Source organism: Neopelma chrysocephalum, unplaced genomic scaffold, assembly GCF_003984885.1.
Source record: "Neopelma chrysocephalum unplaced genomic scaffold, ASM398488v2 Primary Assembly neopelma1_299, whole genome shotgun sequence".
Lineage (NCBI taxonomy): Eukaryota > Metazoa > Chordata > Aves > Passeriformes > Pipridae > Neopelma > Neopelma chrysocephalum.
The window spans coordinates 2,248,207-2,275,837 of record NW_020897961.1 but is presented as its reverse complement, the minus strand read 5'-3'; the positions used below and the strand labels follow the sequence as shown (position 1 = coordinate 2,275,837).

Genomic DNA, 27,631 nt, shown 5'->3' with positions numbered 1-27,631 from the left:
CAACTCACCATCCTTTCACCAGATCAGACTGGGGCTCCCCAGCCCCGGCATTCTGGGACTGGGAAACACCCTCCTTAAGCATTTCCAATGGAGCTAAAAGCCTGGCGATCATCAGTTTTACCTAAAAATGTTATTTCTGTGATTTCTGTCCCTGAAACCAAAACTAAATTCCTAATAATTTGGATTCAAGGCAAAAAGCCTGTTTCAGCCTGAAACGCGATGTCTGGGTTTGCTTTATTTATCCAGCCATGAAATATAACCCGGTTCCATGCTGGGATGAAAAATCCCCCTTAATTTTCCTTTGAAATGGTGAAATGTTTCATCAGTGCTCTTTTTGTCTGCAGCCTCTTCAGCGAGCAGCTCACCTGGCCCGAGGCAACGTTCTGCAGTCAAAGAATCATTAATTAAATTGAAACATTATCCATGTGCTAGTTACAAATGACGTCTTAACTGGCCCAGTTAAGCCAAAGCATCACTGTGGGCACAGGGATCTGGGTGGCAGCACAGAGGTGAACCTGGAAGCATTCATGCCTGAGGCAAATGGACCCTTGTTTTTGGCACATGGTTGATGCCAGGGCACTCAAGTCATGAGGAGCCAGAGCTTCAAAACACTGGCTTGCAGGAGCACGTGGCAGGAGGAATTGTCTCTGTTCAGGCCATGCTTCTGGGAATAAAGGAGAGGAGGACAGTGAAGCCTCAAGTGTTATCTCAGTGGGAATAAAGGACTCGAAGGATGAAGCTTGAAGCAAGAGGGGAAACTTGAAAGCTGTGAGGAAAATTTAGTGATGGTTGTGCCTCTGAGCAGAGGGAGAACTTGGAGGTAATGGACTGCTTGTATCTGACAGTGAGGGAGTTCTGACCCAAGGGAAAACCCCCAAATTCCAGATGCTGCTGATGGACCCTGGCGAAGGACACAACCAAAGGCACCTCAAAACCCGGAGGAGGAGCCGAGCCGAGTGTCCGGCAGCAGGACCCGCCGGCAGCAATTCCCACTCCCCTTGGGCGAGGCTCATCCCCCGCACCATCCAACCACCCAACATAGCCCGGTGCCCCCCATCACCCCCCAATTCCCCTGCTCTGCCTGCACTCCCAGCTCCTCTCCTGTCCTCATCTGACTCCTCTTGGCCAGCCTGCCGGGAGGAAACAGCGTGCGTTGGTGGAGGGCCAGGGCCTCGCTTGTGCTGGAGCTCGTGCCAGACTGCGCTGAGCGGCTGAGCCCCCCCAGGGGCTGCCTTTCGGGGCCCGCTCCCCGGCCCAGACAGCCCTGAGGGGAACCCGAGGACGTTCAGACCTGCCAGGACCGGGCAGCGGCTCCCAGGGCCCTTCGGGAGAGGAGCCAAACCCCAACAGACGGACCAAGTCACGGCTTCCCCCGGGAAGTTGAGACCTAGAGCAGGGCTCGGTGGAAGCAGAGAAGCAAATTGGTCAAACAGCCCCAAAGAGGCAATGAGCGCTGCCCAAGGGCTGCCTGTCACCCCAAACCAGGGGTCTGCCAGTGTTTGTCTCCTCCATCTCCAGGAGGAAGCAGCAGGAAGAGGCTCTCGATTAGCCCTGACACATCCCTGGGAGGGATATAGGGGCAACTCCTCAATGTGATCCCTGCTGGCTGTGCCAGGCATCGGTGAGGGGCTGGAGGTGTGAGGGTTTGCAGGCTGGTGGTGAACTGGCTTGGCTTCCCCTTCCCACTCCATCCCTCACAGGGAAACACAGGCTGGGGATGTGTCAGGAGGGATGTTTCCAGCCCAGACACTGCTGGAGAAGAGCAGGACCATCGCTGGCCAGTGGCCCTGGGCAGAATTTCTCTGAGGGAGGATTTGGTTGCAGCTGCTGCTGCTCAGGGAGAAAGATTGAAGAACAGCATCAGCTCAAGAAGAATGGCCCAGAGATGGCTGGGAAGGCATTGGATGAGTCCTGCAGAGATGTAGCTCTGGAGGATCCCCAGGAGGTGTGAGCAAGTCCTGGCTGGTGCTGGGATGGAACCAGGGACCTCCCTCCCTCCTCTGCTCTGTCACAGCTGCCATTCCTGACATCTTTAACCCCAGCTCAGCCCCTGCAGGAACTTTTGGGCCCCCTTCTCACCATCCCCTCTGCTTGGTGTCATCAGCCCCTGCTCAGACCTTGAGCCCTCTGCTGCCTCTGGCACAAGGTCTCATCTCTTCTCATTCCCTCAGTTCCCGGCTCTGGGAGCTGGTCCCTTCCATCCACATGGTGTTCGACCTCTCCTCTTCACTCTCCCATCTGGGACCAGATCTGTAACTTCTCTGCAATGCCAGACAACCCATCCCTCTCCTGACCCTCCACAGTGCTCTCCTTTTCCAGCTTTCCCTCAGATCTGACACCTGGTTCCCCCACCCCCAGCCCCCTAAATCTCTCCTGTATCGATGACCCCCTTGCTGCAGGTCACACCACTTGACTCAAGCCCTGTCCCAGCTCTCCTTGCCTTGGCCCAGCCACCTTCTCAGCCCACACCCTGGTCCCCTCTCCCCTCTTCTCCTGTCCCTACACCCACATTGCTGTGGAAACTCCCCCAACCTGGCTGTCCCACAGCCCCACGACCTCCTCCACCACTCCCCCAGGTTCCTGACCACGTTATTTCATTAGAGCCATTAAACCCCACAGTCACATTTCCAGGTGCCTGGATGGAGCCAGACCAGCTGTGGACCACCCCCTGACCAGCACTGGGTGCTTTCCCAAGGCGAAAATAATAGGAAAACTCTCCATGGGGGAAGCAAAAGTCCCTGGGCAGCCTGGAGAGGGTGGCACAGGGACCAGCCACCCTCCTGCACGTACCTACCCAGCTGCAGCCCTGCTGGAAAGCACATTTTTAGGGTTTTTTTGCAGGATTTCTGTCACTTCCCAGCAAGGACATCACAAAATACCAGATGTCAGGATTGTGGGGGTTTTTGTCACATATGTGGTGCCTCTATGGGAGTCAGACAAGGAGGCTGGAGGTGGCTGATGAACCAAATCCCCACCTTGACAAGTGTTTTGGCACAGGGAATTTATCTCAAGGCCATTGCAGAGTCAAACCCTTCCAGCCCTCGGGTCACCTCCAGGCAGGACAGGCCAGTGACCTCCAGCCTCTGTGGGGAGTTACAGTTCCCTGCAAGGGGACTTTTTGGGGAAAGAGCCTCCTCTGTGGATCCACAGCCTTGTTGCCAGCAGCAAATGCATCACTCGCCTTGCAGGTTTTTTAATCCCCATCTCCCAGAGCCCTGAGCCTGAGGGAGACTCAGATTTCACTCTGCTGAAAGGAAAACTCTAAGCCCTCCTGGATGCACAGAAAAGCTGGAGGCATAAAAAGCAGAACACAAACCATACCCAGTATGTGCTTTTTTTTTTTTTCCTTTAATAATTCTTAATTTGAAGCTCTGCTCTTGATTTTTGGGCTGTGAGTCATGCTCAGAGTTATCAGGGCTCTGGGAGCCATCGACTGGCATTTGCAGGGTGCGCTGGGAGGGGAGGGAGGCAGCCCAGCCCTGCCTGCTATATGTTTCCCCTCAACACCACAAGGATCTGGCTGCGAGATAATAGAGCTCCACCGCCTTTTCCTCAGGGCCCCTCTGTGCTACAGACACAAACTGGAGCACAGGCAGTGTCTAAAGTTCATGTTCTGGCTGAGTGTTACCAGTTACATCTCTGTGCTCAGTTGCCCACGACTTGCTTCAGCTTTCCCCTCCTGGGTTGATATTTTCCAGCCTCGCTCTCCGCACAAAGGCGATCTGAGAGTCCCTTTGAACGCGCTCTGGCCGTGGCGGAGCACACAGGCAGCGAAAAGCAATATCTTCATAATAAACATACCCCCTTTTTCCTTTTCTTTTTTTCCCCCCCTTTCTTTCAAGAATACAAAACAATCCTCCAATTTTGAAGCTGCTGGGGGTCAGAGCTGACATCTGGCAGGGAATCAGTCCTGACCGAGGACGACCGCGGCGCCTTCCAGTAAACACTGTGCTTCGGTTGCTGAGAGCTCCATCCACTCAGGCACAGCATGTTTTGCAGTGATGGTACCTTTTAATCAACCCTTGGAATGCTCACAGACAGCCCCGAGAAGGATGAAAACAGCCACTTGAAAGCTCCAGGCACAGGTCGGCGGGGATGGAGGCAGGCAGAGGTTTCACACCCAAGCTGGGAGCGGGGCCGTGCGGCGGCCTGGAGTTACCTACGGGCAGCAGATGTTCAGCTGTCCTTGGGAAGGACAATGTGAATGAGATGTGTGGAGCCAGGACCACTAAATCCCTCCTTGGCCAGCACTGGATTAGAGCAGTTCAACGATACATCACTGAAGGCTTCCCAGAACTGCAAAATACCGAAGAGAATTCGATATAAATCATAGAAGGATTTAGGTTGGAAGGGATGCCTGGAGGTCTCCAGCCCAGCCCCTGAGCAAGCACTCCAAAGCTGGGTCCAACTGCTCAGGGCCTTGTCCAGGCACGTTTTGAACATGTCCAAGGATGGAGATCCCGTCACTGCTGTCCCAGGGCTGCACCACTCACAACACAATCCCAGCCTCACTTGTTCTGCACATCCAGGGGTCTTCCCAGAACTAGGAGAGCTGATTATCCACCAGGGAAGGGGAGAGGATGAGAGAGAGGCAAAGCCTGTGCAGGAGGCACATGGTTGTGACCAAGGCAAGGAGAGCTGGAACAAGTGGTGTGACCTCCAGCAAGGGGGTCATCAGTTCAGCAGTGATTTGGGGGCCAAAGGTGGGGGAACCGGGAACCAGAAGTGGGGAAAAGATGGAAAAGAAGAGCACCATGGAGGGACAGGAAAGGAATGGGTGGCCCAGTGTTACGGAGCAGTTACCAGAGGACTCGTGGATCTGGCCCTGGTTGTTCACACACAGCAGAAAAGAGAAACTGGTGTGAGAGGTCTATAGTAGGGGCTGGGGATGGTGTCTCCCCTTCTCTCCCGAGGAGATTTCAATGGAAAACATCCCCAAAGGATCTTGGCTGTGGGAGAATGATGCTGTTTCTGTTGGTCATGCCAAGGAAGAGCAGCCTGCTGCCACATTTGGCTGCAGCTCCAGCTCTGGTCCCACCAAGCATCATCCTCATGTTGGCAAAACCTCTTCCCATAAAAAACCCAGGCAGGGACTGCCAGGGAAAGAGGAGCTAATGGGAAGTTAAGGTTGGGCAGGGTATGACTGGGGTCACACGAGCCTTGTTAGTTCATCAAACCCAACGGGCAGATGCACAGTGGGACCTGACAGGGAGAGGTCCCACCATCGCCAGACAGCCCCTGCAGTGCTGGCAACACCTCTCATGTCCCCAGCACCAAGTGTACCTGGGGACAGCTGAGGCAATCCCACCCCTTGGACTGCTCAAGGCCAGATTGGACAGGGCTTGGAGCAACCTGGGATAGTGGAAGGTGTCCCTGCCCGTGGCAGGGGTGGAATGAGATGATCTTTAAGGTCCCTTCCTACCCAGGTCATTCTATGATTCTGTGATTCTAGTCTAGGATCCTGCCCATGATGCCGAGACACATGCCCACGGTGGCTTCCAGCCTCATCCCAAGGACAGGATGGCTCCCTCAGCTGCACCAGGCATGTGCCATATGGGTGTCCTGTGGGGCTGTGGCATGGGCTGCACAGATGGGGTTGAGTGTTCTGCCCAGGGAACGTGCTGGGGGATGCCATGGGATGCACAGGGGAGGGGGAGATGGGGACCCCACCCCCAGACCACATTTGGAGTACCCAGTGATCCTCAATGTTTTAACAGCTGCCCATCCAGTCCAATCTCCAGACCAGCTCCATGACTCTCGGATGGCTGATGGGAGCAGGGGGTGACGTTCCCCTGCTCCAGAGACCCTGCCATGCACCAGCCCATGGGCAGGGCTTATCCAGGTTTCTGGCCAGAAAACACGAGAGCTGCAGCTGGAACCACGTGCTGGGGTGTTGGCTGGTGCCCTGCCTGCTGCCCACAGCTCAGACCTGGCTGCAAATGTCAGAGCTGGCCCGGGAGAGCCATGGGGACAACTGTGGGCTGGTGACAAAAGCTCTGAGCGTGGGACTCAGTGAGCCAGAAAGTTCCACTTGCTGAAAATAAGGCTGAGCAGAGACTTGCCTTGATTCCCAGGTACCACAGAGCCCTGTCCATGCCTCACAACTCACCTCCCCCTCCTGCCCCTGCCCTGGGAGGCATTTCTCTGGCCTGACTGACAGAGGTGTCCATTTCAGACAGTTTGGAGCTTTCTTTTTGCACTGTCCAGAGGGCTGACAACCTAAATGAGGCAGAAAAACATAAGGATGCTCAGCATGGGAAGAGGCAGCTTCCCTGTCCCTTGGTGAAAGATGGAACCTGCACCACCTTCCTGGAATGAACACCGTGGCCAAACACTTGCTCAGCAGAGAGACAGGATGGATGAAAACCATGTAGCCCCACATGACGCTGGTGAGTCTGGCTGCTCTGAACCCTTGTACCAGCCTCAGCTGCCCTGGGACCGTGAGGAGGCCACGCTGTTTCCACGGCCTGCCCCTCACACATACCTTTCCTTTGAGTGCATCCATAAAGCCCCGTCACACCCCGTTACTACGGCAACGCCGTCAACAGCTCATGGAGCAGGATCGGGGTCTGGGGGGCCAGGCAGGTGTGGGGCTCCTCGTAGCTATGGCAAAGGGGTGTTTACTTCTGTGTTTTGCACGTTGGTGTTACCCCCGGGACAGCTCAGAGTGTGTGACAGCAGCGTAAGGCTCTTTGGCATCTCCCCCAGCAGCTTTGTCAGCGTTCGGGGGGACGGTGTGTGACCCGCACCTGCCACCGCGAGGGGACTGGATGCAGGAAGCATCCGTCCTTCCCAGAGCTCCAAAGATCCCGGCAAATCCCCCAGCCCTGCTACAGGCAGGTCCTGGATGTGGCCCCAGGTGCTCTCGTGCTGGGTTTTCTCACCCAGATACTGCGCTATGCAGCAATCCCCCCCTGTTCCCCATCGCGGGAAGAATTTCCTGCCTTGCCCCCTTCCCGTCAGACCGTACCCGTATCTGTGCCTTCCCCAGCAGCTTCTCCTCGGCGCTTTGCACACTTGGGGGGACACTCCCTGCGCGCTTGGGGGGACACTCCCAGCCCGTCCCCGGGGGCGGCTCTGCCCCGGTCAAATCACAAAGGGTTTGGATCCCGCTCCCGGCGCGAGTGCCAGGGGCGGGGAGATCTTGCCTCACATCTATTCTTTCTAGGTACAAATCACGCATTCCAAAGTCAGAGCCCTTTCACTGGCAAGGGATGGGAGCTGCTCGAAGCCGGCCAGCTGCCCCAGTTCTGCTTCCCAGTTCTGCTTCCCAGCGAGGCCGCTTTCCCAGCCCCGCTCTGGGCATGTTTTACAGACAGACGCACCGAGGATGCATCACCCGGACTCCCGGCCAGCCCCGTCCGGGGGTCTGCGTCCCGCGGGTCACATCACAGCCCTGAGGCTGCTGGAACCGCTGCAAAGCTGCTGGTCCCTGCATCCATCCGCTCCCGCGCCGCTCCTCTGGAGCAGAGAGCTCGTGTTTAACGACCGCGTGTGTTTTCACTCAAGCATTACATCACCCGGCAACGCCAGCCCGGGGACGGACGGACGGACGGACGGACAGACGGGCCAGCCCGGCTGCGCTGCCCCGGACGATGCTCATCCCCTCTCCACATCCTGGGGCGCTCCACGTCCCCAGCCCGCAGCCTTTTGCAAGGATGCAGGTGAATCCACCCCCAATTCCACACAAGTCCATGCAAAACCCACCGGGGGGCCAGCAGCTCATCCACAGCTCCCCCCCAACACCATCCCCTGGCATGTCCCGGCGCGGGGTGTGGAGGGCAAAACGTTCCCTAATTTCCACCTCCCGGATTTCCCGCGGCCACAGCCATCAGCACTTTCCCTAAAATAAAGTGGGAGCTGAGACAAGCCAGACAGCCGGGCTCCAGAGGGGCTGTCCTGAGTGTGGATTGAGCTCACACTTCTTTAAGAGGGCGGCCAGGTTTGGGCCTTCACACCTCTCACAGCCCGGGAGGAACTGGGTGGATTTGCTGATAATTTGCTGCCAGTTTCCGCAGAGGTGGAAGGAACGTTGGGAATGGGGGGCCCTGATGACAGGGAGCCCCACGGGAAGGGGGTGCAGACAGGGCATTTCCGTGCTCTCACACCCTTGGCAGCAGCTCGGGGCTCATGAGGAGGCAGGCACTGGGATGAGCAGCATCTCAGCTCCTGGCACCGCGGGGAAGTCGCAGTGTTGGATCCGCAGTGAGAGGGATGTTTTGCATTCCTTGTCTTTCATCCACACAGCAGGTTGAAGGAGGGAGATCTCCCCTTCTACTCTGCCCTTTTGAGACCCCACGTGCAGAGCTGCCTTCAGCTCTGGGGTCCCCAACATCAGAAGGATATGGAGCTGTTGGAGCGAGTCCAGAGGAGGCCACAGAGATGCTCTGAGGCTGGAGCCCCTCTGCTCTGGAGCCAGGCTGGGAGACCCGGGGGTGTTTACCTGGAGAAGATAAGGCTCCAGGGAGACCTGAGAGCCCCTTCCAGGGCCTAAAGGGGCTCCAGGAGAGCTGGAGAAGGACTTGGGACAAGGGGTGGAGGAACAGGACAAGGGGGAATGGCTTCCCACTGCCAGAGGGCAGGGATAGATGGGCTATCGGGAAGGAATTCTTCCCTGTGAGGGTGGTGAGGCCCAGAGAAGCTGTGGCTGCCCCATCCCTGGAAGTGTCCAAGGCCAGGTTGGATGGGGCTTGGAGCAACCTGGGCTAGTGGAAGTTGTCCCTGCCCATGGCAGGGGGTGAAACAAGGTGAGCTTTAAGGTCCCTTCCAACTCAAACCACTCCATGATTCCATGATTCATCCCCCAGTTTAACCCAGTGCCGCCCCAGCTGTCCCCCAACACCCGTGCAGAGATACCCCATGAGAAAGGGGTCAGGGTGGCCTGTGGGGACACGCAGGACTGGAGTTTGGGCTCAGAGCTGATGGAGCCCAGACCCTCCAGCCCCAGGTTCGGGGGGCACCGGGGGCCGCGTGGGCATCACCAGCTCGGGCTGGATCGGGGACTGCGTGTCCCCAGGACACCCCTGGCCGGGAGGGCACCGCCGGCTCCCGGCAGCACGTTTTCCTGCAAACTGCCCGGTTTTCCCGTCCTGCCGGCGGCCGGACACCCCGCGCCCGCCACCTAACGGCCACCGCCGGCGGACACCGGCACCGGGATCCGGGATCCGGCACCGGCATCCGGACATTGGCACCGGCACCCGGATCCGGGAACCCGCACCAGGCACTGACACGGGGCACCGACACCGGGATCTGGACACCGGCATTGGCACCAGCGCCGGGATCCGGACATTGGCACCGGAACGGGGCACGGGGCACTGACACCGGGATCCAGACACCAGCACGAGCACCGGGATCCGGACATTGGCACCGGTACTGGGCCCCGGCCCCGGGCACTGGCCCCGGCACTGGCAGGGGGCTCAATGCACCGACATCAGTACCGAGATCCGGGCTCCGTGTACGGGACACTGGCACCAGTCACCGGCACCGGGCATCGGGCCAGTCCCGTCCCTTGCACCCCGCGGCTGGAGTGGCAACCCCCCCGAATTCCCTCCCTGGACACCCCCATCCCTTCACCCAACCGACCCCCACCTCCATCCCATCCCCCTCCGGCCGGTGTCACCCGGGATGCGGGACCGCCAGGCGCCCCCCCGGGATGCGACACTCACCCGTGACCCCAAACCCCCCGTGGCACCCATGCGGGTGGGCACAGCTCCCGTGCCCTCCCCCACCGCCTGCCTTGGCAGCTCCCCCCCCCTCTTCCAGCGGTTTTGGCAGAGACGCGCCGGCTTGGAGAGAGCAGCGAGGAATTAAAAAAAAAAAAAAAAGAAGAAGAAAAAAAAAAGGGGAAAAGGGAAAAAAAACCCTCCCCGAGCAGCCAAGCCCAATCGGCGGGAGAGGCTCGTGTGTGTTTGGCCTTTCCTCATGACGTAGTGTCCTGTGCCTCTCTCCCCCCTCTCCCTCTCCTTTTCCCCTCCCTCCTTACCCCCCCTCCCCTTCCCCTCGCATCCTTGGAAGCAACAATTAAGCAGCTCTGGGATAAAACACACAGCCCGCGGGAGCACGGGGGCATTGCTTCAAGAGATGGCAAGGCAGGCAGCTGCACCCCTCCTTCCCGGAGTCCTCCTCCTCCTCTTCTCCATCCTCCCGGCTACTCAGCAAGGAGGTAAGGAACGAAAAGGCTCCTTCCCTTACCCCGGCCAGTGCTTCGCCCCGGTCCTCCGGGGACCCTCCGAGCCCCCCGGGCAGCTCCACGCCTGCCCCGGCTGCGTGGCCCCGAGGAGGGACTGTCACCCACCCTGCCCTGCCCTGGGGACATTCCCGAGGGTCGGTGAGTGGGCAGCCCCCCTCGCTGCCACCTCCGCGGAGGGCTCTTGGCTCCCCAAAGCGGCGGGTGGCTCGTGCCGTGCCCGGGTGGGATGGGATGTCACCGAGGGTGGTGACACGGGGCAGTCCCAGAGCGGCGCTGCTGCGCCAAACACTTGTCGGGGGGAGGCTCCGAAGCGCTGCGTCCCGGCGAGAGGCTTGGGGACATGAGAGGCTTGGGGACACGAGAGGCTTGGGGACATGAGAGATTTGGCGACATGAGAGACTTGGGGACACGAGAGGCTTGGGGACGTGAGACTTAGGGATACGAGGCTTGGGAATATGAGAGGCTTGCAGACACGGGAAGCTCAGGAACACACAGGCAGGGCAGCGCGGGGTGGTGGCCACCAGACTCCCACGGGGCTGGCAAGGGCGAGGGAGGGGGGAGCTGGCACCGGTCGCCCCCCGGTGCGGTGGCAGGGTGAGTTGGAGGGATAGCGGGTGGCAGCATCCCGCGGCCGATGTGTGCGAGCTGCCGCGCAGTGTGTGGCCGGGACAGCCCGCGGGGCTGGTGCAGCCGCGGAGCAGCTCGACCCACCCGAATCTCAGCCCGGGGGTGCCCGGGTGGCCCCCGCACCGCCCTCACTGCACTGGTGTCGCCAGCGCCGGGTCCAGCCACCAGCGTGACGCGGGTCCCAAGGGCTGTGTGACACCCCAGGGCTGTGTGACACCCCCCAGCCCACGCACAGGCAGGCGGGGCGGGGAGGTGACAGCCAGAGCAGCAGGTGACACAGCCGGGGCCAGCGCAGCAGGTGCCTGCCTGGGGCCCGCTCGTGTGCCGGGGTCGGGTGTGAGCTCCCACCGAGGCGGGGAGAGCAGCTGAGCTCAGACTGAGAGCCCCCTGACACGGCCGAACAGGGTGAGGTGGGTACAGCACCCCCGGGGTGGGACAGTCACCTCTGCAGAGCCGGGGGTTGTGCCACGGAGAGCGTGTGACGGGCAGAGCCACCATCGGGGGGGGGATCGGTGCCAGAGCTTCTCAGACAGAGAGGACTGAGGATCAGAGGAGGGGAGGGGCCAGGATCCCCTGGGAAGTGCCAAGGCTGTGCGGGCACCAAGGCACCCCAGCTGCCTGTGCTCTGTGGCTCCCTGCTCTGCCCTGGTGTGGGAAGCTCCCAGGACCCCGTCCACGTTCCCCCCGGGCTGTGCAGGCAGTGGGACCCCAGAGCTGGGCAGCTCCTATAAAGCTGAGCTGCTGTCAGTGCCCGATCCTGGTCAAGGTGCTGGATGGGATGTGCCCAGTCCCGGGCACTCTCCATGTCCAGCAGTGATGCTCCGTGCTGCCTTGCTGAGCCATGGTGGCTTTGGTCCCCAGCTCTCCAGCAACATCCAACTGGGACATTCCCTGGAGGACTTTGGACCCCGGGGAGACCCTGCAGCAGTTCCTGAACAGTTTGGGAATGGTGGCCCCCACTCCAGGCCCCCGCTCAGTCTCCAGGGGTGTTTGCTGGTTTGGGAAGCAGCTCACTGAGGAGGTGGCCCTGGCCCTGGGGATGGTCCCTGTGCTGGTGGGACCCTGAGGAATGCTCCCCCATGGAGGACTGGGCAGGGTCTCTGCAGCCTGGTGTGCTTGGCCAGCCCTTGGGGACAGAGCTGGGACAGAGGCACAGCCAGTGGCACGGTGTGGGGGATGCCAGGGTGCTGTGGGGGCACGTGGAGGGGGCTCAGGGCAGTGCCCTCCAGCACCTCTGCCAGTGCAGCTCCAAACCAGTCTGGCAGAAAAAGGACCCCTGAGACATCCCAAAATCAAGGGGGAGAAGGGAGGACCCTCCTTCACACACAGACTGTCCCCTCAGAGCAGTGCCAAGGGGCTGAGATGGCAGCACTGAGGAAGCCCCCAGCAATGGGTCAGGATCAGGCCCTGGGGGTCTGTCCCCTGGGGAGCAGAGCTGTGCTGGACACTGTGAGCACCTGCAAGGCTGGGCACAAGTGGTGTGGGGAAGCTGCTGTGCCTTCCCCTAAAAGTGCCAAGTGCAGTGTGTCCCAGTGTTTGGAGTGGGCATCCATCCCTCAGGACCTTCATCCATCTGTCAGGACCTTCATCCATCCGTCAGGACCTTCATCCATCCCTCAGGGCTTCCAAACATCCCTCAGGGCTTCCATCCACCCCTCAGGGCTTCCCCTGTCGAGCACAGGGGATCCCCTGGCAGTGACACCCACAGGAGGGTCCCAGGGAGGTCCCAGCCCTGCAGGTTTTGGGATCACAGGGGGCAGCTCTGGGGGTGCAGAGAGGTGGGTGCTGGGTGTGCTGGCACTGTGGGGACCCTGTGAGGGCACCCGGAATCCTCAGGGACACCAGTAGTGCCAGTGGCGGGGCTGGGATGGCATCTCCCCTTCCCAGCTGGACACTGGCCTGCTGGGGCTGCTTCCTCCCCAAACAGCTCATCTGCCAGTGCTCGGAGATGAAAGCTGGAGCTTCAGGGGGGCTGGAGAGGAGCCAGGCTCCCGCCAGCAGCCCCCCCGCTCCCCCCGAGCTGCTCCCAGCGCGCTCGGGCCGGGACACAACACGGCTTCAAAGTCGCTTGGAGACTGAATGTTTCCATAACTTTCTCCCAAGAAAAAGAAAACAGCGGAACAAGGGAAGAGGGGAAATGGTGGTGGTTACTCAGCAAGGCTCCTCCGGGAGCAGGTGCCCATGGGCATGGGGAGGGACGAGGTTTGGTTGCCCGGTGAGGATGTGAGCTCCTGTCCTGTGGTGGGTTCTCCAGCCTGGTCTCAGTCTCAAAAGCTGTGGAATAGAGAAATCGTGTGGATTTCTGGCTTGTGAAGTGAGCTGTGAGCAGTGGGGCAGGTAGGAATGGTGCAGCTGATCCCGCCGGGATCGGAAGCAGCACCGGCAGCGGAACAGTGCGGGCACCACAAACAGCGACCTCTGGGATGGAACTGGGGGAGAAAAAGGCCACTTTCTATAAACAAGGAGGCTCCACACCAGATCCTGAGCACCTCCATGGGTCAAACCCCACCACAGCTGGGGTTGCATGTGTGGGTGTGAATCCTCCTGCCCTGGCATGGAGAAGACATCCCTGGGGTGGGTGCTGAGATCCTGGGGGCCAGTACCATGCTCTGCAGGTTTACAGCCAGTCCGGCCCAAAAGACCAGCTGGGAGAATGGGAAACCCCCTTTGTGGGTCCTGGCAGGCTTGGGACAGGGGTAGAGGCAGCCCCGAGCTCCTTCAGTGCTGGGAGGCTGGGGACTCAGTTTTCCCTTCCCCATGTGCCAAGGGAAGGGATGGAAAGGACAAAAGGGGGCACACAGACCCCAAACTGGGCTGGGGGCTGCTGGCCCTGAGGCTGGGGAAGGACAGAGACCAGCCAGAGGGTGATGGCTGTGGTCACAGTGTAGGAGGGCTGTTTCCAACACTTGGTGAGATGGTGCTGCCCACGGGAGGGACTGGTGGTGCTGGGGGGGATTTGTAAAACCAAATGGGTTACAGAGACCCCCCAGCAGTGCCTGCACCAGGGAACAGCCCCCCCAGCTGGGGCATGCATGAGCAACTTGTAAAAGAGCTCCCAGAGAAGGGCAGAAGTGGCCGTATTTGGCAGCAGAGGAGTCCGGGAGGGCTCCTGAGTGGAAGGCTCAGCTCCCCACAGACACATGGTGTCCCTCCCGGCCATCCTGGCTCTGCAGGCCCTTGCTTGCCCCCTCTAACTCCTGATCTGGGCATGGAGGTGGCTGATGAACTGGCACAGCCTCTGAAAGCTGTCGAGGCACTGGGACAAGCACTGTGCCTTGGGGTGGTGTCCAGGGAATGCCCGGGGAGGGGCAGTGAAAGTGTCCCCGCAGTGGGACCCTCCTGCCATGATCCGCTCAGAGGGTGACGATGATGAAGGGCTGAGCATGGCACCCGTGGCTGTGGGCAGGTGCCACCTGGACCTTTCTGGGGTGCCCATGCACTGCAGGGGTGCTGGGAGCCTTCCTGCCTTGTCCCAGCTCCCTGGGGGTCACCGGCACAGGGGGACAGAGGAGACCCCCCAGCACCAGGGACCTGGCCTGGCTGTGGGGGCTGAGGCTGGGGAGCACCGGGGGGCTGAGCAGCCCCTCCGTGGTGGGGGACAGTCTCTGGCTGTGGGCATGGGGGTCCCTGGCAGGATCCTGGCCATCCCACCGGCACTGGCTCCCAGTGGGAGAGTGTCCCCTCCCAGCAGGGCGGGGCGTGGGGGGGGGGGGAGCACAGGCGTTGCGTGGACGCTCTGAGTTTGTTTGGAAACAAGCGAGAAGTTGGGTTTTTGTTTATCCAAGCTGGGGGCGGGCGAGGGGGTGGGGAATGTGCCGGGAAAAGGAGCTGCTCCGTAACCCCCGGCCGGCTGCCAGGCCGGGCTGTGCCGAGCCGGAGCAGGGAGCCGGCGGCTGGAGCGATGGCTGAGCCCGTGTCCCCTCCATTCCGAGGGACATCAGCTGCTCCAGGGCCCTCGGCCCTGGCGGGACCTTGGGAGGGGGTATTAGTGGGCACAGGGTTGATCCCCACCCTATGGGGAGCACGTGGGAGCTGTGTGACAGGTCCTGGCACGGGAACCCCCCCCCTGCATGTGCATCCCCACGGATGTGTGTCCCAACATCCCCTGTGCTTGCACAGCCTGACACCCCTCTGTGTGTCCTGGCATCCCAGTGCATCCCAGTGCATGTCTGTGGTAGGACTGGGGGTCTATCCCAGGTGCCCGGGGTGGTGAGCAGGGCACGAGGAACACCCTCATCCCTGCCACTGGTGGGGCAGAGCAGGGGGTTGTGGGGCGCAAAGAGGGGGGACCCCCAGAGTTTGCCCCACATCTGAGCTGGAGATGTGCAGCACGACGTGCCCCCTCCCCGTGGTGTGTCAGCCCTGCCACCTGCCCGTCCCCCTCGGGCACTGGCTCCACCCTGCCCAGCCCCTCGGCGGGGTTGCCAGGGCTGTGTCACTGTGGGTACTCGGCTCCTGGGGCTGCTGGTTCCCCCCAGGCCTGGCCAGGCTGCTGGGGAGGCCACTGCAGGTCCCCAGGTCCCAGCTATGCCACCACAGAGTCCCCAGTGCCCGTCCACCCTGGACTCCAGCCCCTCTGCCCAGCGCAGGCAGGAAGTTTGGCTGCAGCTTGGCACAGGGATGTTGGCCATGGCAGCCACCCCCACTGCTCCTGGCAGCCCCCTGTCCTGCAAACCCCACTGCAGACCCCACAGCAACCCCTCCCCTGGTGCCAGAAGTGAAACATCCCCCTGCTTTGCAGCCCCCTTGTGCCCCCAACCCACCTGCCATCCCCCAACCCACCCATGGCCCTGGTGGAGCTGGGGGCACCACCCAGAGGGTGTCTGCCTGGTGGTCTGCAGCAGACACACCTCTGCCAGGGTCTAAAGCTGCCAAAAACCTTGCTGTGACCTCTGAGCATGAGCTGAGATGCCCTGGAAGGTGATGGGACCTGGGGGCTGACCTCAGTGTCACACAGTCAGGCAGAGGGACACAGGGGGGTCTGATGGGTCTCAGCAAGGTCCCCCCAGTCAGTCACCCCAGTCCCACTGGCCTGAGCTGGCTCTTCCCACTGGCATCTCAGCAGGGCACGGGGCAGCCCCAGCCAGGGGGCTTGGCTGGGACCAGCATGGGCTGCAGGGCTGAACTGGGACAGCCCCACCCCTGCCGTGCCTGGACCCATCCCCTCAGAGCCATGAGAAGCTGGAGGGGATGGAAGTGGTGCTGGCTGTGGTGCAGGACAGGATTTGGGAAGCAGAGCTGGACAGCAGCCAGCCCCATGTCCCTCCTTCCCGTGCAGGGCCAAGTCCTGCTGACACCTCTCCCAGCTGGGGCACCTCCCAGCACTGTCACCACTGTCACACCAGGGAACTGAGGGGTGCAAGGAAAGGGACTTGCCCTCGAGCTCCACATCCCACCCCTCCCCAGGGAGCAGCACAGATCCCAGGAGGTGCCACACATATTCCTCCTCCCCCTGCATTGAACCCCTGTGGGGATTTTAACGAGGGTCTCTTCTCTTGCAGGGGTCCCTGGTGCTATCCCGGGAGTGGGAGTCCCAGGAGCAGGCTTTTTCCCAGGTAAGGGGGTCCAGGCAGCGCTGGGAGGGGCTTGCAGGGATGAGCAGGTGCCTGAGGGGGTCCCTGGATGCCTCTGAGACACCGTGGAAGGCTGAGAACCTGCCAGCTGGGATCAGGGGATGTAGGGTCACCCTGTCTGGCTGCTCAGCCCAGGGTGGCTGTCCCAGCACCAGCCCCACGGTGTGGGACAGGACTGGAGGGCAGTGCCAGACTTACCCCAGGGCTGGCACCTACACCCTGCCCAGACTGGGAGCATCCCAGGGGGGATGCCCCATGCCCTTGCACCCTTGTGACCCTCCCTGCCCCCCCACGGCCCCCCGGGAGGCTGGCAGGGGTGGGTGGGTGCTGACAGGGGTGGGTGCTCAGGCTGTGCCATTGCTCGCAGGTGCTGGAGTTGGAGGTTTGGGAGCAGGTGAGTGCTGGGATGGGGAGGGGGGCAGCACCCCGGGCAGAGCTGCCTTGGGGTGGGCAGGGGGTCTGCCACGACCCACCTTGTCCCACAGGGTGTCCCCTGCCGGGGGATGCCCGGAGGAAGGACGGCTCTGAGCCCTCTCCGCTCACTCTCCCGTAGGACTCGGGGTTGGAGCAAAACCTGCCAAACCAGGTAAGAAGCCTTTCCATGGCTCTCTCCATCTCCTGCCATGCCAGTGGCCGGCATATTTCCCAACCCCTGTTGCCCTCATGTTTCTCCTACATGGCCAAGGGGTGCCCCTCACCCCAGGCACCTCCATGGCCGAGACACGCAGCATCCCCGCCCTGCCACAGCCTCCAGGAGCCTTTCTCTCTCACCCTCCGCTTCAATGCGCTGCCCCCTCCCCTTCAGCCCCCCCAGCCCACCCTCTGGGGGCGCTTGCTGCCTGCAGAGCTGTGTCAAAGCACCTGGGGGAGCTGCAAAGCCGGTGTCCTGTGGGAAGCTGACAGCATCTCCACTCGCCTGCCATCGTGGCTGAGCAGCTTTTGCTGGGGCTCCTGCAGCCGTGCTGGGGTTGGCCTGGCCTAGAAATGAGAGGGGTGAGGGGACATCGCTGGGAGAGGGGTGAGATGCTGACAGGAGGATGCACAGCCTGAGGGAACCAGGGGGGAGGTGCTGGGGCAGCAGGGACTGAATGTGCAGGGAGCAAATCTGACGCCAAGCAAGATCATGGAATTATACAATGGCCTGGGTTGGAAAGGATTGTAAAGATCATTTCGTTCCACCCCCTGCCATGGGCAGGGACATCTTCCACTAGCCCAGGTTGCTCCAAGCCCTGTTCAACCTGGCCTTGAACACTTCCAGGGATGGGGCAGCCACAGCTTCTCTGCCCAACTTGTGCCAGGGCCTCCCCATCCCCTGATGTCTTTCTGACATCCAATCTAAATCTCTCCTCTTTTGGTTTAAAACCATTCCCCCTGTCCTAGCACTGTCTGCCCAGTGCCTGTCGTCACCCACGGAGAGATTCTGCTTTAGGCAGGCACGGGGGTCTCCACTCCCTGCCCACCCCGGGGGTACCCACTGTGCCTGGGGCAGGGTCATCCCACCCCCCCGGCCCCCCGAGCCGGCCCGTCTGCGCGGCGGGAGCGCCAGCCCGAGGCGGGGGCCGGCAACCTCCGTTTACTCAGATTTCAGCTCGTGGAAAGAAAAACAAGGCCCTTTATTTCGGCGTAATTAAAACCAAACGCGGGGCGGCCGCGAGGGCTCAGCCGGAGCGGTGTCCGCGCCCCGAGCCAGCGGCACTGGAATTTGCGCCTGGAGGGAGCGAGGGCTGATGAGCCCCAGATGTTGGAAGGCAGCGCTGGCCGGAGACCCAGGGGCTCATTCCTCAGCCATAAACATTTTGGTTCCGTCCCCTCGTGGCCCGGCGGGGTGGGGGGTGGCTGAGGCAGAAGGGGACGGGATGGAGGACCCGGCTGCTGCCGAGGGCGTTTGTCACCCGTCGCTGTGCCCGTCCCCGGGTGTGCTCCCATCCCATGGGGATGGTGCAGCAGGGACTCCTCTGCTCCTCTGGGCTGCCCACCCGCTTTTCTTTCCAGGGGTCGCAGGACTTGGGGGACTCGGCCCACTTGGCCTGCAGCCAGGTGAGCACAGACCACCAATGTCCCCAGAGACCTGCCCTGGGGACAGCACGTCCCTTGTCCCCATCTCCATAGCTCTCCATGCCCTGCCTGGGCGTCCCTTCCCAGACTTGAGGGACTGCAGCCACCAGCAGGCAGCCCTGTGGTCCCCATGGCATCAACCACGGCAGGGTGACCCCACAGGCGAGGAGCAATCTGGGGGCTGCAGCAGAGGGACAGTGCCTGCACGGGGTCAGCCAGCCCACCCAGGGCTGCAGGAGTGGCAGCACCCACTGCAGGGTGGTGTTTGCGGTGGGTGGGATGCAGATGGGAGCAGGAATTTGGGGGATGCAGGACAGGGCAGTGCCCGCTAACCACCGCCTCGCCCAGCCTAACGCCAGCCCTGGCACCGCCGCGCTGCCCCCGCAGCTCTGCACCCACCACGGAGCGCAGGACACCCTCCTGGCACCTGCTTTTTGGGGATGCTCACACTGGTGGTTCTCCCCACAGGTGCTGCAGGTCTCTTCCCAGGAGCCTTCCCTGGGGGGGCCTTTCCGGGGGCCGCCGGGGCCGCGGCTCTCAAGGCTGCTGCAAAAGCTGGTGAGTGCCGGGGGGTCTGGGTAAGGCCACGGCCACACTGGGGCTCCTGCAGCCCCTGGGGCCTCCTGGTGTCCCCTGGGAGTCTGGGTTAGGAAAGATTTCCCCCTGGAGCTGGGGGGCTGCAAGCAGCAGGTGCTGCTCCCACTGGGATCCCCACCAGTTTGGAGGGACCCAGGCACAGGGGAACCGGCCAAACCTGAGCCCTCAGGAGCAGAGGGCACTGAGCTGCCTGGTCCCCGTGCCCAGTACACCCTGGTACTGCCTCAAGGTGTCCCCTTCGCCCCCCCAAGAGCCATCCTGACCTTGTCCCTTCTTTGGCACTGTTCCGGCCACCCGCAGCTCAGCGGGTCCTGGTGGTCCTGGCGGCCTCGGGGTCTCCACAGGTAGGAAACACCCCTTGTCCCCAGCATAGCCAAGCCTGGGGCAGACCTGTCGCCGTGCCCGCCGGGGTGGGCAGGAGCCGGTGCCCGGGCTCAGGGGTCTCTGCTGCCTGCAGGTGCTGCGGTACCGGGTGCGGTGCAGCCCGGGGTTGGCGCGGCAGGGAAACCCCCTAAAATACCAGGTAGGTGCACGGCCCCAAAGCCAGGGGCCAGGGCGGGAAACCACTGCACCCGGGCCCTCATCCCTGGATTTCTCTTGCCTGGCAGGTGCTGGGATTCCTGGAGCTTTTCCGGGTGGCGTGCTCCCCGGAGCAGGTGAGTGGGGGGTCCCCATCCCACCAGCAGCACCCCAACCTCTGAGGGGGTGCCCACCCTGCCAGAAAATCTCAAACTCTGAGGGTGTCCCCATCCTGTCATCAGCACCCCAACCTCCGACGGGATCCCCATACCTCCAAGGGGATTCCCATCCCGCCAGCATCACCCCAACCTCCGAGGGGGTCCCCACCCTGTCAGCAGCACCCTGACCTCTGAGGGGATCCCCATCCCACTAGCAGCACACCAACTTCTGAAGAGATTCCCAACCCCACCAGCAGCACCCCAACCTCCAAAAGGATCCCTACCCTGCCACCAGCACCCCAAACTCCAAGGGGTCCCCCTGCCCAGTGCCAGCACCCCAAGCGGGCAGAGCACCCTGCCCTGCCCCTGCCTGCCTCCCTGTCTGCCCCGCGCTGCTCCCTGCAGCTTCCAAACCCTTCTGCTGAGGTCACGGTGACATTTCCACCGTGCCAACGGCAGGGGGGACCCGGCGTCTCCGGGGGTCTCGTGCCAAGCTCAGCGGGAGCAGGCGGCACCGGCACCGGGAGAGGAGCTGGCACGGCCACGGCAGGGCTGGTGTGGGAAGGAGGGGGAGGAGGTGGCGGGGAGAGAGGAATTCCTCAGTGCAGAGTAATTTGGGGGAGGAAAACTTGTGAAAACAAGATGTTTCGACACTGTCCGGAGAAGAAGTGTGTTGCTGGTCAGGAATGTCTTTTCCATGTCTGAAAACACACGAGTTCTAATGAAAGACATTTGTAAAAGGGGGAAAAAAAAACAAAAAAACCAAACCAAAACCAAACGAAAGAGAAACTCGAAACCCAAAAACCCAACCCAAACACTGCCAGGCCAAAACACTGTCTGCTGCCCCAGGAGGGTTGGGGTCCAGCAGGCAGGACCACCCCCTGCTCCCTGAAGAGTCCTGAGGCCACTGTGCATCTCCTGGGCAGAGAGCACTTCCCGGGCTTGGCTGGGCTTTGCTGTCACTAGTGGGACACACTCCTAAATGCCATGTTCCCTTCAGACTCCCCGATGTGCCCCCCAAGCCCCAGGCACCTCCAGGGCTGCAGCAAACCCTTCCCTGGCAGCTGGGGGAGCAGGCAGGCTGGCACAGAGAGGTCCTGGCAAGCCCCCGAGGATGAGGGTGCCCTGTCCCACAGTTAGGTCTGAGCCAGAGGTGGGTGACAAGGATTTGGGAGCCGGGTGTGGCGGTCTTGGGTACCACGAACATCATGACCCCCAAGCTCACCCTCGGCTCTCTGCTGCAGGCATTCGCTTCCCTGGCGTAGGGGTGCTGCCCGGAGTACCCACTGGAGCTGGAGTCAAGCCAAAAGCTCCAGGTAGGTCCCTCAATCCACTGGGAACACCAGGGTGGGTTCATGGCTGGCTCCAACTCTGCCCCCCCATCCCACTGGAGCTGGCTCCAACCCATCCTTTGGGATCACAGCCCTCCAGGGCACATGGGTGAGCGAAGCCAACCTCCAGCTGAACCCACTCAGGCTGATTTGGGCCTCCAGGCCCAGCCCCAGGGCTCACACAGGTGTCCTTGTGTTTCATTTTAGGAGTTGGGGCCTTTGGAGGAATCCCTGGTGAGTGTCTCGTCTCTCTTGCCTGTCCTTCTCTTCCTTCCCAAGCCTGTCCATCACAGCCATGGTCTCCCCACACCAGAAGATGCCTCAGGGCTTCCTAGGCCACCCACTCTCCTCTCCCGGGGTGCCCTGGGGCGCTCCCCTCTCCCAAGGACTGGTGGCAGTCATGGTGCAGGCTCCAGGTGAGAGTGTGCTGTTGGCTTTGCAGGACTGGGAGGTTTTGGAGGTCCACAGCCTGGTGTCCCTCTGGGGTATCCCATCAAAGCTCCTAAGCTCCCAGGTAAGCTGCTGCCACAGCCAACGGGGCTGCGGGTGGAGGACCCCCGGCAGTGTCAGGAGAAGGACCCGCCGTTCCCTGGGGCTGTGCCCACGGGTCCCCTGGACCTGGCAGTGCTGGTGCTGGCCCTGGGACAGCAGGACATAGCCCAGGGCTCTGGGCAGATGGGCCCCTGGGCAGCCCTGCCTGTGGCTGCCCCATGGGCAGCTGCTGGGGTGGTGCCTCTGCTCTTTCCCCTGGTCCGTATGGATGATGCTGTGCCTCTCTCCAGCTCTTGTAAGGTAGGAAGGGTCGTGTTCTGGGGACGTGCTTTGGGCCAGGCCACCCCGGGATGTCCCTGCCAGCTCCTCCTGGCAGGAGGCACAGCCCTTGCAGGGCTGTCTGCTCACTGTACCTCCTGGGGTTGTGCCAGGCATTCACCTGGGCCAGGCGTCCTGGCTCAAGGAGCTGTGCCAAGGAGCTCCAGGCAGGTCTCCCTCCCCACTCCCCACCCCGACGAGGCTCAGCCCCAGGCCAGGGAAACCCGGTGGAGCTCAGCACCCCCTTCCCAGGCAGGGCTGATCCGGGGGCCTCCATCCCCCAGCCCTGTGCCAGCTCTGCCTATGGAGGGACAGTGGCACGTGCTGTGCCCTCCAGGGGCCGTGCTGCCAGCTCCAAGTGCATCCTCGAGGAGGAGATCAGCCAGATCCGGGCAGGGACCCCCATCCCTGGGGTGCTGTTTTCCCCACTCACCAAGTTGCTGCAGGCAGGAGAGCCCGGGCGAGGGGAGCCCACCCTCGGGAAGAACATCCCACCCTCGGGAAGCACATCCCAGCCCGGCACGGGCGCCAGCCCCGGCAGCTCTGCCGGCTTCCCCCCGGCGGGGCCCGTCACCACAGACGGCAGCGGGAATACTTGGCCCGCCCCGGTTTCCTCCGCCGAACAGTCACGCTCATTAGGGCCCCGCCGTCGGATCCCGTCTGGGCTCCCGGCCCCAAACCGTCTTTCATGGGGTGCCCGGTGCGCAGGACAAGCTGCCAGCCGTGCCTGGCTCCGTCCCACGGTGGCCCACAGCCCAGCTGACCCACCTCCGGGGGAGCCGTCACCAAATATATCACGGGAGGACACCCGCCCCTTGGGCAGGGAGCCCCATGGGGACAGGACAGCAGGGCTGTCCCCAGCTGCGGTTTCACCCGGCACCCCAGACCTTCCTGGGGTGTTGAGGGTGCCAATTTTAGGGGTGTCCCTAGCTGTGGTTTCACCTGACTCTCAGGTTGTTCCTGGGGTGTTGGGGGATGTCAGTTTGTCACCTCTGAGGATTTGGGGCTGGCAGTGCAGGAACAGGCCAGGCTGGCTGTAGAGGCTCTTGTTTTGATGCCACAGATGGATCCGGGGGCTGCCACACATGAGGGTGTCCCCTGCACTGTTCCCATTGCAGTAGGTCTGGGTTGACAGGGGATGAGGGGACAGGGCAAACCTACTTTGTCAGTGGGAAGTCACTTTTTCAGATGATTCACTCCTGTGCTGTCCCTGCTCAGGAGGTGGCCCTGGGGTCACCCCCCTCTCTGGGGGGTCAGCCGGTGGCTGAGATCGGGGTCCCATTGATGCCATAGGGATCCCAGTGTTCAGCTGTGCTTGGGTGACATAAGTCTGTGCAGAGCCCTTCCCGTGCCACCCACTGTGCCCATTGGCCTGAGCCCCCCTGGCAGTTCTGGTGACATCCTGGTGGGCACAGCCCCAGGGCAGGAGCTGCTCTCCCATTCAGCTCAGGGTGGGGAGGGGCTGGACTTGGACCCGGCAAAATCCTTGGAGGCCCAAGGACCTCGACTCTTGGCCCTTGGAGTCACCTCCAAGAGTGTCACACCAGTGCCAGACCCTTGCACAGCTTTGGGGAGAGCGAGCGAGGGGTCCTCAATGTTGGGGATGCCCAGCACAGCTCACGGCTACCACAGCCTGCAAAAGTCTCTGCCTTCCAGCAGCACTGTGCTGGTGTGGGACACCATGGGACAGCCTGGCAGGGTGCAGGGAAATCTGGTCCCCACATGCTGGCTGTGGGAGGGGATGGCTCCCTGCTCTCAGGGAGATGTTGGGCCATGAGCAATCCCGTCCTGCCCCCTCAGCAGGAGGGCTTGGGGTGTGAGGCATCCTCCACCCTGCCTGGTGTTCCCATCAGGAATGTGGCAGCCCATGGCCTCCCCTCAGGCTGCTGCCAGCAGTGATGGGAGCTGGATGCTGCTCCCAAGGGCACAGTTCCCGACGAGCGTGGGGCATCCCCGCGCCATTCCGAGCGCTGGGATCCGGCTCTTTCGCAAGGAGACGCTTCCCTGGCCACGATGTTCCCGCTCGTAATCCCTCCCTGTCCCTTCACGCCGACCTCCTAACGAGGTCACGTTTCAGTGAAGGCTCCCAAGTCCTGATTCCAATTAAAACCTTTCCTCTGGAGCTGGCTGTGGCGCAGCCAGCTGGGTACAGCTCTTGCCGCGGGGCTCCCGGGGGACCCCCTGCCGGAGTGGGGTCATGGGAGGCTCCCGCAAAACCAGCTTCAGGCGCCACAGCCCTCGGCACAGGCCTGGGAGTGGGCAGCTCTCCTTGGAGCCACTGCTTCCAAGGTGAGGGAGAACAGCATCTCCTGGCCTGGCTCTACCATGGAGATTTGTATCCTGGAGGATTTACTATCCTGATGCACAGCCGGCTGGCAGAGAGGGGCAGGAGCACAGCCACGGGCAGCCAGGTGCTAACCCCCCACCTTCTCTCCTCTCCAGGTGGCTATGGATTGCCCTACACCAATGGTAAGCTGCCCCACAGGGAGTGCCCATAGCCCTCACCCCGCGGTCGTAGCTCCTTGTGGCTCCACTGGCTGCCACCGCGACCCTCGGGGCGGCGTGAGGGGCATCCCTCTCCCAGGTGGTCCCCTGAGGACCTCGTGCCTTGCCCATGATGGCTGTGGGCCTGGCTGGGAGACACAACCCTCCCAGTACCCCATGCCATGGGGCTGGGAGCTGTTGATCCGTAGGACACATCCTGAGCCACCGCCAGCTCCAGGCAGGGATGTTTGAAGTGGCATCTCAGCTGCGGAGGAGCTGGCTCTGGGCATCCTTCTGTGCCAGGGGGAGGAGACCCTTTGGGCCAGGGAGCTGCTCCTTCCGCCTCCGTCCTCGGGTCGGTGCCTGACGTGGCTGTGCCGTTGTGTTTGTGGTTGCAGGCCTCAGGCCCGGTGGGCCAGGAGCAGGCCTTGCAGGGAAGGCAGGGTATCCCACCGGGACAGGTACACTCCGACCCCGCAGCCCCAGGGTGTGGGACTGGCACGGGCAGGGCAGGGGGACCGGGCACCCTGTCCCTTTGGGGTGTTGGGCACTGCCCGGCTGTCTGGTGACCCCCAGGGAGAGCCTGGAGTGTGCATCACGTCCCAAAGGTGAAGGGGACAGATGCTGGCAGGAGTGCCCGGTCCCCGGGGTCCCTGCGGGGTGGGGGAGCCGAGGTGGGGATGGTCTCGGCACCTCAGTGGTTGCCCATGTCCTTCCCAAGGAGTCGGAGCTCAGGCGGCCGCGGCAAAGGCAGCGGCAAAGGCAGCAGCAAAATACGGTGAGTGGCCCTGCACGGCACATCCACCACACGTGTCCCCAGCGGGGCAGCTGGGCCCTCCCTGCCAGGCTGGGGGCATGTTGGTCGTGTCCCTGCATCGCTGGGCTGACCATCTTCTTCTCCCCTGTGGCAGGAGCCGGTGTCCTGCCTGGGGTTGGCGGCATCCCAGGAGTCGGCGGCTTGGTACCCGGCGTGCCAGGAGTTGGAGGTGAGGGGGTGACAGGGCTTGGCCCTGGGGTTCAGGGGGATCACCTCCCCTTGTCCCACACCCCTGACTCTCTGATATCCCACAGTTGGAGGAGCAGCAGCGGCGGCGGCAGCAGCGAAGGCGGCGGCGAAGGCAGGAGCCCTCGGTGAGTTCCCAGTGCCTCCGACACGTGTCAAAACATGGAGAAGCCTTGCACTGATATCAGGGCTGTGTGGCTCCACCACCTGCCCCAGCAGCCACTGTCCCACCTCCTGGGGAGCTCTCCCAGTTCTCTATCCTGGCTCCTGCAGCTTTTTGGGCAGTGATGCAGGGCTGACCGACCCCTCGTGATGCAGCAGCCTGGCACAGGGCAGTGCATCCCCCTCACACGTGGTTTCTCCATAAGAGACAGGGTTTTGCTGTGCCAGGTGCCAGCAGGGTGTCGAGGGACATGGTGTCTGTACTGAACTGTCATTCCTTAGTGGAGGGATGCTCCTGGGGACGCAAATCTCCTCCTCTCTGTTTCCTCCTTGGCTGTTTTGAGGGAGAAAAACAAGTAGCAAGCCACTCATTGGAGCATCCAGGGAAAACGTGCCAGCCATGGGCACAGCTGGGATTTACAGCCCCAGCCCTGGGGGTCCCCAAGCTCCTGGGTGGCCAGGTGGACTCCAGACCCCTGAACTGGGTGTAGGGAGCTGGGAATTGCAGTTCTGGGTGCACTCGGGTTCCCCGAGCAGCTGCTTTGTGAGGAGGGGGAGCCCTCTACAAAGCCAGGTACCCTGGAGTCTCCTGTGACCCTGGGACAGCCCAGTGGCAGAGAGGGGTGTTTTGGGGGAGTTTGACTGCTCTGCTTCCCTCCAGCTCCAGGGGCAGTGCCTGGAGTTGGTGGTGTTGGTGTCCCTGGCTTGGTCCCTGGCGTTGGAGCTGTGCCCGGATTGGTGCCCGGCGTTGGAGTCCCTGGAGTGGCAGGTGACTGTTCCCAGGAGCCCTGTCCCCACCACCCAGCTCTGTGGGGCCCTGGTGGCTGAGGGTCCTTCTCTCCTTGTCCCCAGGGGTGCCGTCGGCAGCAGCAGCAGCAAAGGCAGCTAAGTTCGGTACGTGTTGCGCGGAGCCCCCGCGGCCCCCGGGAACCCTGAGCACCCTCTGCGCCCATCACACACAGGGTGTCCCCTGGGGATCACTCCTGAGGGAGGGTGGGATGTGCTCAGCCCAGCTCCCAGCTGCGCCATCCAGGCTTGGCTTCATCCCCAGGGTGGGACCTTCTCCCTCTCCAGGGTCTCTGGAGGCTGCTTCGTGGAAAGGAATGCTGAGACCCAGCTCATGTCTTTGCACTTGGTCTGAATTCTTGGGGTTTGCACCAAATCCATTTTTCCAGCAGCAGACACAGGATCTGGTGCCCAAGGGCTCAGCCTCACTGCCAGGGTGGGCAGAGATCCCTGGTAGAGGGACCCCTGCCCAGGGTCACCCAACACCTTCCAGCAACCTGGTGGGATCCAGCAAGTGCATCCAACTGGGTCTTGCCCAGCAGGCATAACCACCCCATGGAGTTCCAGTGGGGATGAGGGACATGGCCAAGCAGTAGGGAGGCCGGGAGCTCAGGCACAAGGAGGAGGCAGAATTGGCCCTGAGGGTCCACACAGTGCTGGGGGTCCATGAGCTGCTCCAAAAAGCAGAGCCAGTGGTTACCCAGACAGGTCCCAGGACCTTCTCCATCATCGCTGTGGGAATGCCCAGGAGGAGTCATGCTCGATGGCAGCTCACCTTTGAGGGTTAAACCACTGATACCCATTTCTTCCATTTTTCCTCCACATCTTCTGGGGAAAAAAAAAATCCCACCACATGCCCAGGGCAGGAGGGGATTCAGGGAGAAACTTGGCAGTGAATGCTCTGCTCTGGGGTGTCAGGGCCCTGCCGAGCAGGGGACCATGAGGACAACCCCTCAGCCCTTCCAGAAGGGATCTGATGCTTGTCCCTGTGGCCACTGGGTCACGGCTGTCAGTGCCCTGGGCAGGCCCCCAGTCTGACCAGTGCCCAGGCACTCAGCCCTTCCACAGAGCTCCTGGGGACCACCAGCCAATTCCCCTCCGTGGCCTGTTTGGCTGCAAGACTTGCTGTCTCCATGAGGAGGACCACCTTGAGCCCCCTGTGATGATGAGGATCATTGTGGTCCTCTGTTGTGGTGACTTCCCAGGGATTGCTGGAAGAGTCAGGGGACCAATCCCTCCCTGGCACTGCTGTGCTCTCCTGGACAAGGCCTGGGATACTCTGCTCATCATGGCACCATGATGAGAGCAGAGCCATGACAAGGTCCCACCTTTCACCT

The 27,631-nt window shown here is 62.0% G+C and overlaps 1 protein-coding gene and 1 long non-coding RNA gene across 2 annotated transcripts in view; one reads left to right on the top strand and one right to left on the bottom strand.

The window, feature by feature from the left end:
* Window positions 1-3,989: 3,989 nt before the first annotated feature.
* Window positions 3,990-6,390, bottom strand: LOC113978222. Its single transcript, XR_003537511.1, has 2 exons — window positions 6,306-6,390; window positions 3,990-4,296 (listed from the first exon to the last, which is right to left on the bottom strand). It is a non-coding gene; the product is annotated as an uncharacterized LOC113978222 (long non-coding RNA).
* Window positions 6,391-9,965: 3,575 nt separating this feature from the next.
* Window positions 9,966-27,631, top strand: part of ELN (elastin) — a 22,735-nt gene continuing 5,069 nt past the window's right edge. Inside the window, exons 1-18 of the mRNA XM_027704953.1 lie at window positions 9,966-10,162; window positions 16,318-16,371; window positions 16,757-16,783; window positions 16,943-16,975; window positions 18,382-18,426; window positions 18,913-19,002; window positions 19,499-19,564; window positions 19,650-19,697; window positions 20,963-21,034; window positions 21,257-21,283; window positions 21,492-21,563; window positions 24,302-24,328; window positions 24,742-24,804; window positions 25,065-25,121; window positions 25,255-25,329; window positions 25,415-25,474; window positions 26,170-26,277; window positions 26,361-26,402. Coding sequence (XP_027560754.1) covers window positions 10,081-10,162; window positions 16,318-16,371; window positions 16,757-16,783; window positions 16,943-16,975; window positions 18,382-18,426; window positions 18,913-19,002; window positions 19,499-19,564; window positions 19,650-19,697; window positions 20,963-21,034; window positions 21,257-21,283; window positions 21,492-21,563; window positions 24,302-24,328; window positions 24,742-24,804; window positions 25,065-25,121; window positions 25,255-25,329; window positions 25,415-25,474; window positions 26,170-26,277; window positions 26,361-26,402 — 1,048 coding nt within the window. The 5' untranslated portion in view covers window positions 9,966-10,080. The remainder of the gene's footprint in view (window positions 10,163-16,317; window positions 16,372-16,756; window positions 16,784-16,942; window positions 16,976-18,381; window positions 18,427-18,912; window positions 19,003-19,498; window positions 19,565-19,649; window positions 19,698-20,962; window positions 21,035-21,256; window positions 21,284-21,491; window positions 21,564-24,301; window positions 24,329-24,741; window positions 24,805-25,064; window positions 25,122-25,254; window positions 25,330-25,414; window positions 25,475-26,169; window positions 26,278-26,360; window positions 26,403-27,631) is intronic.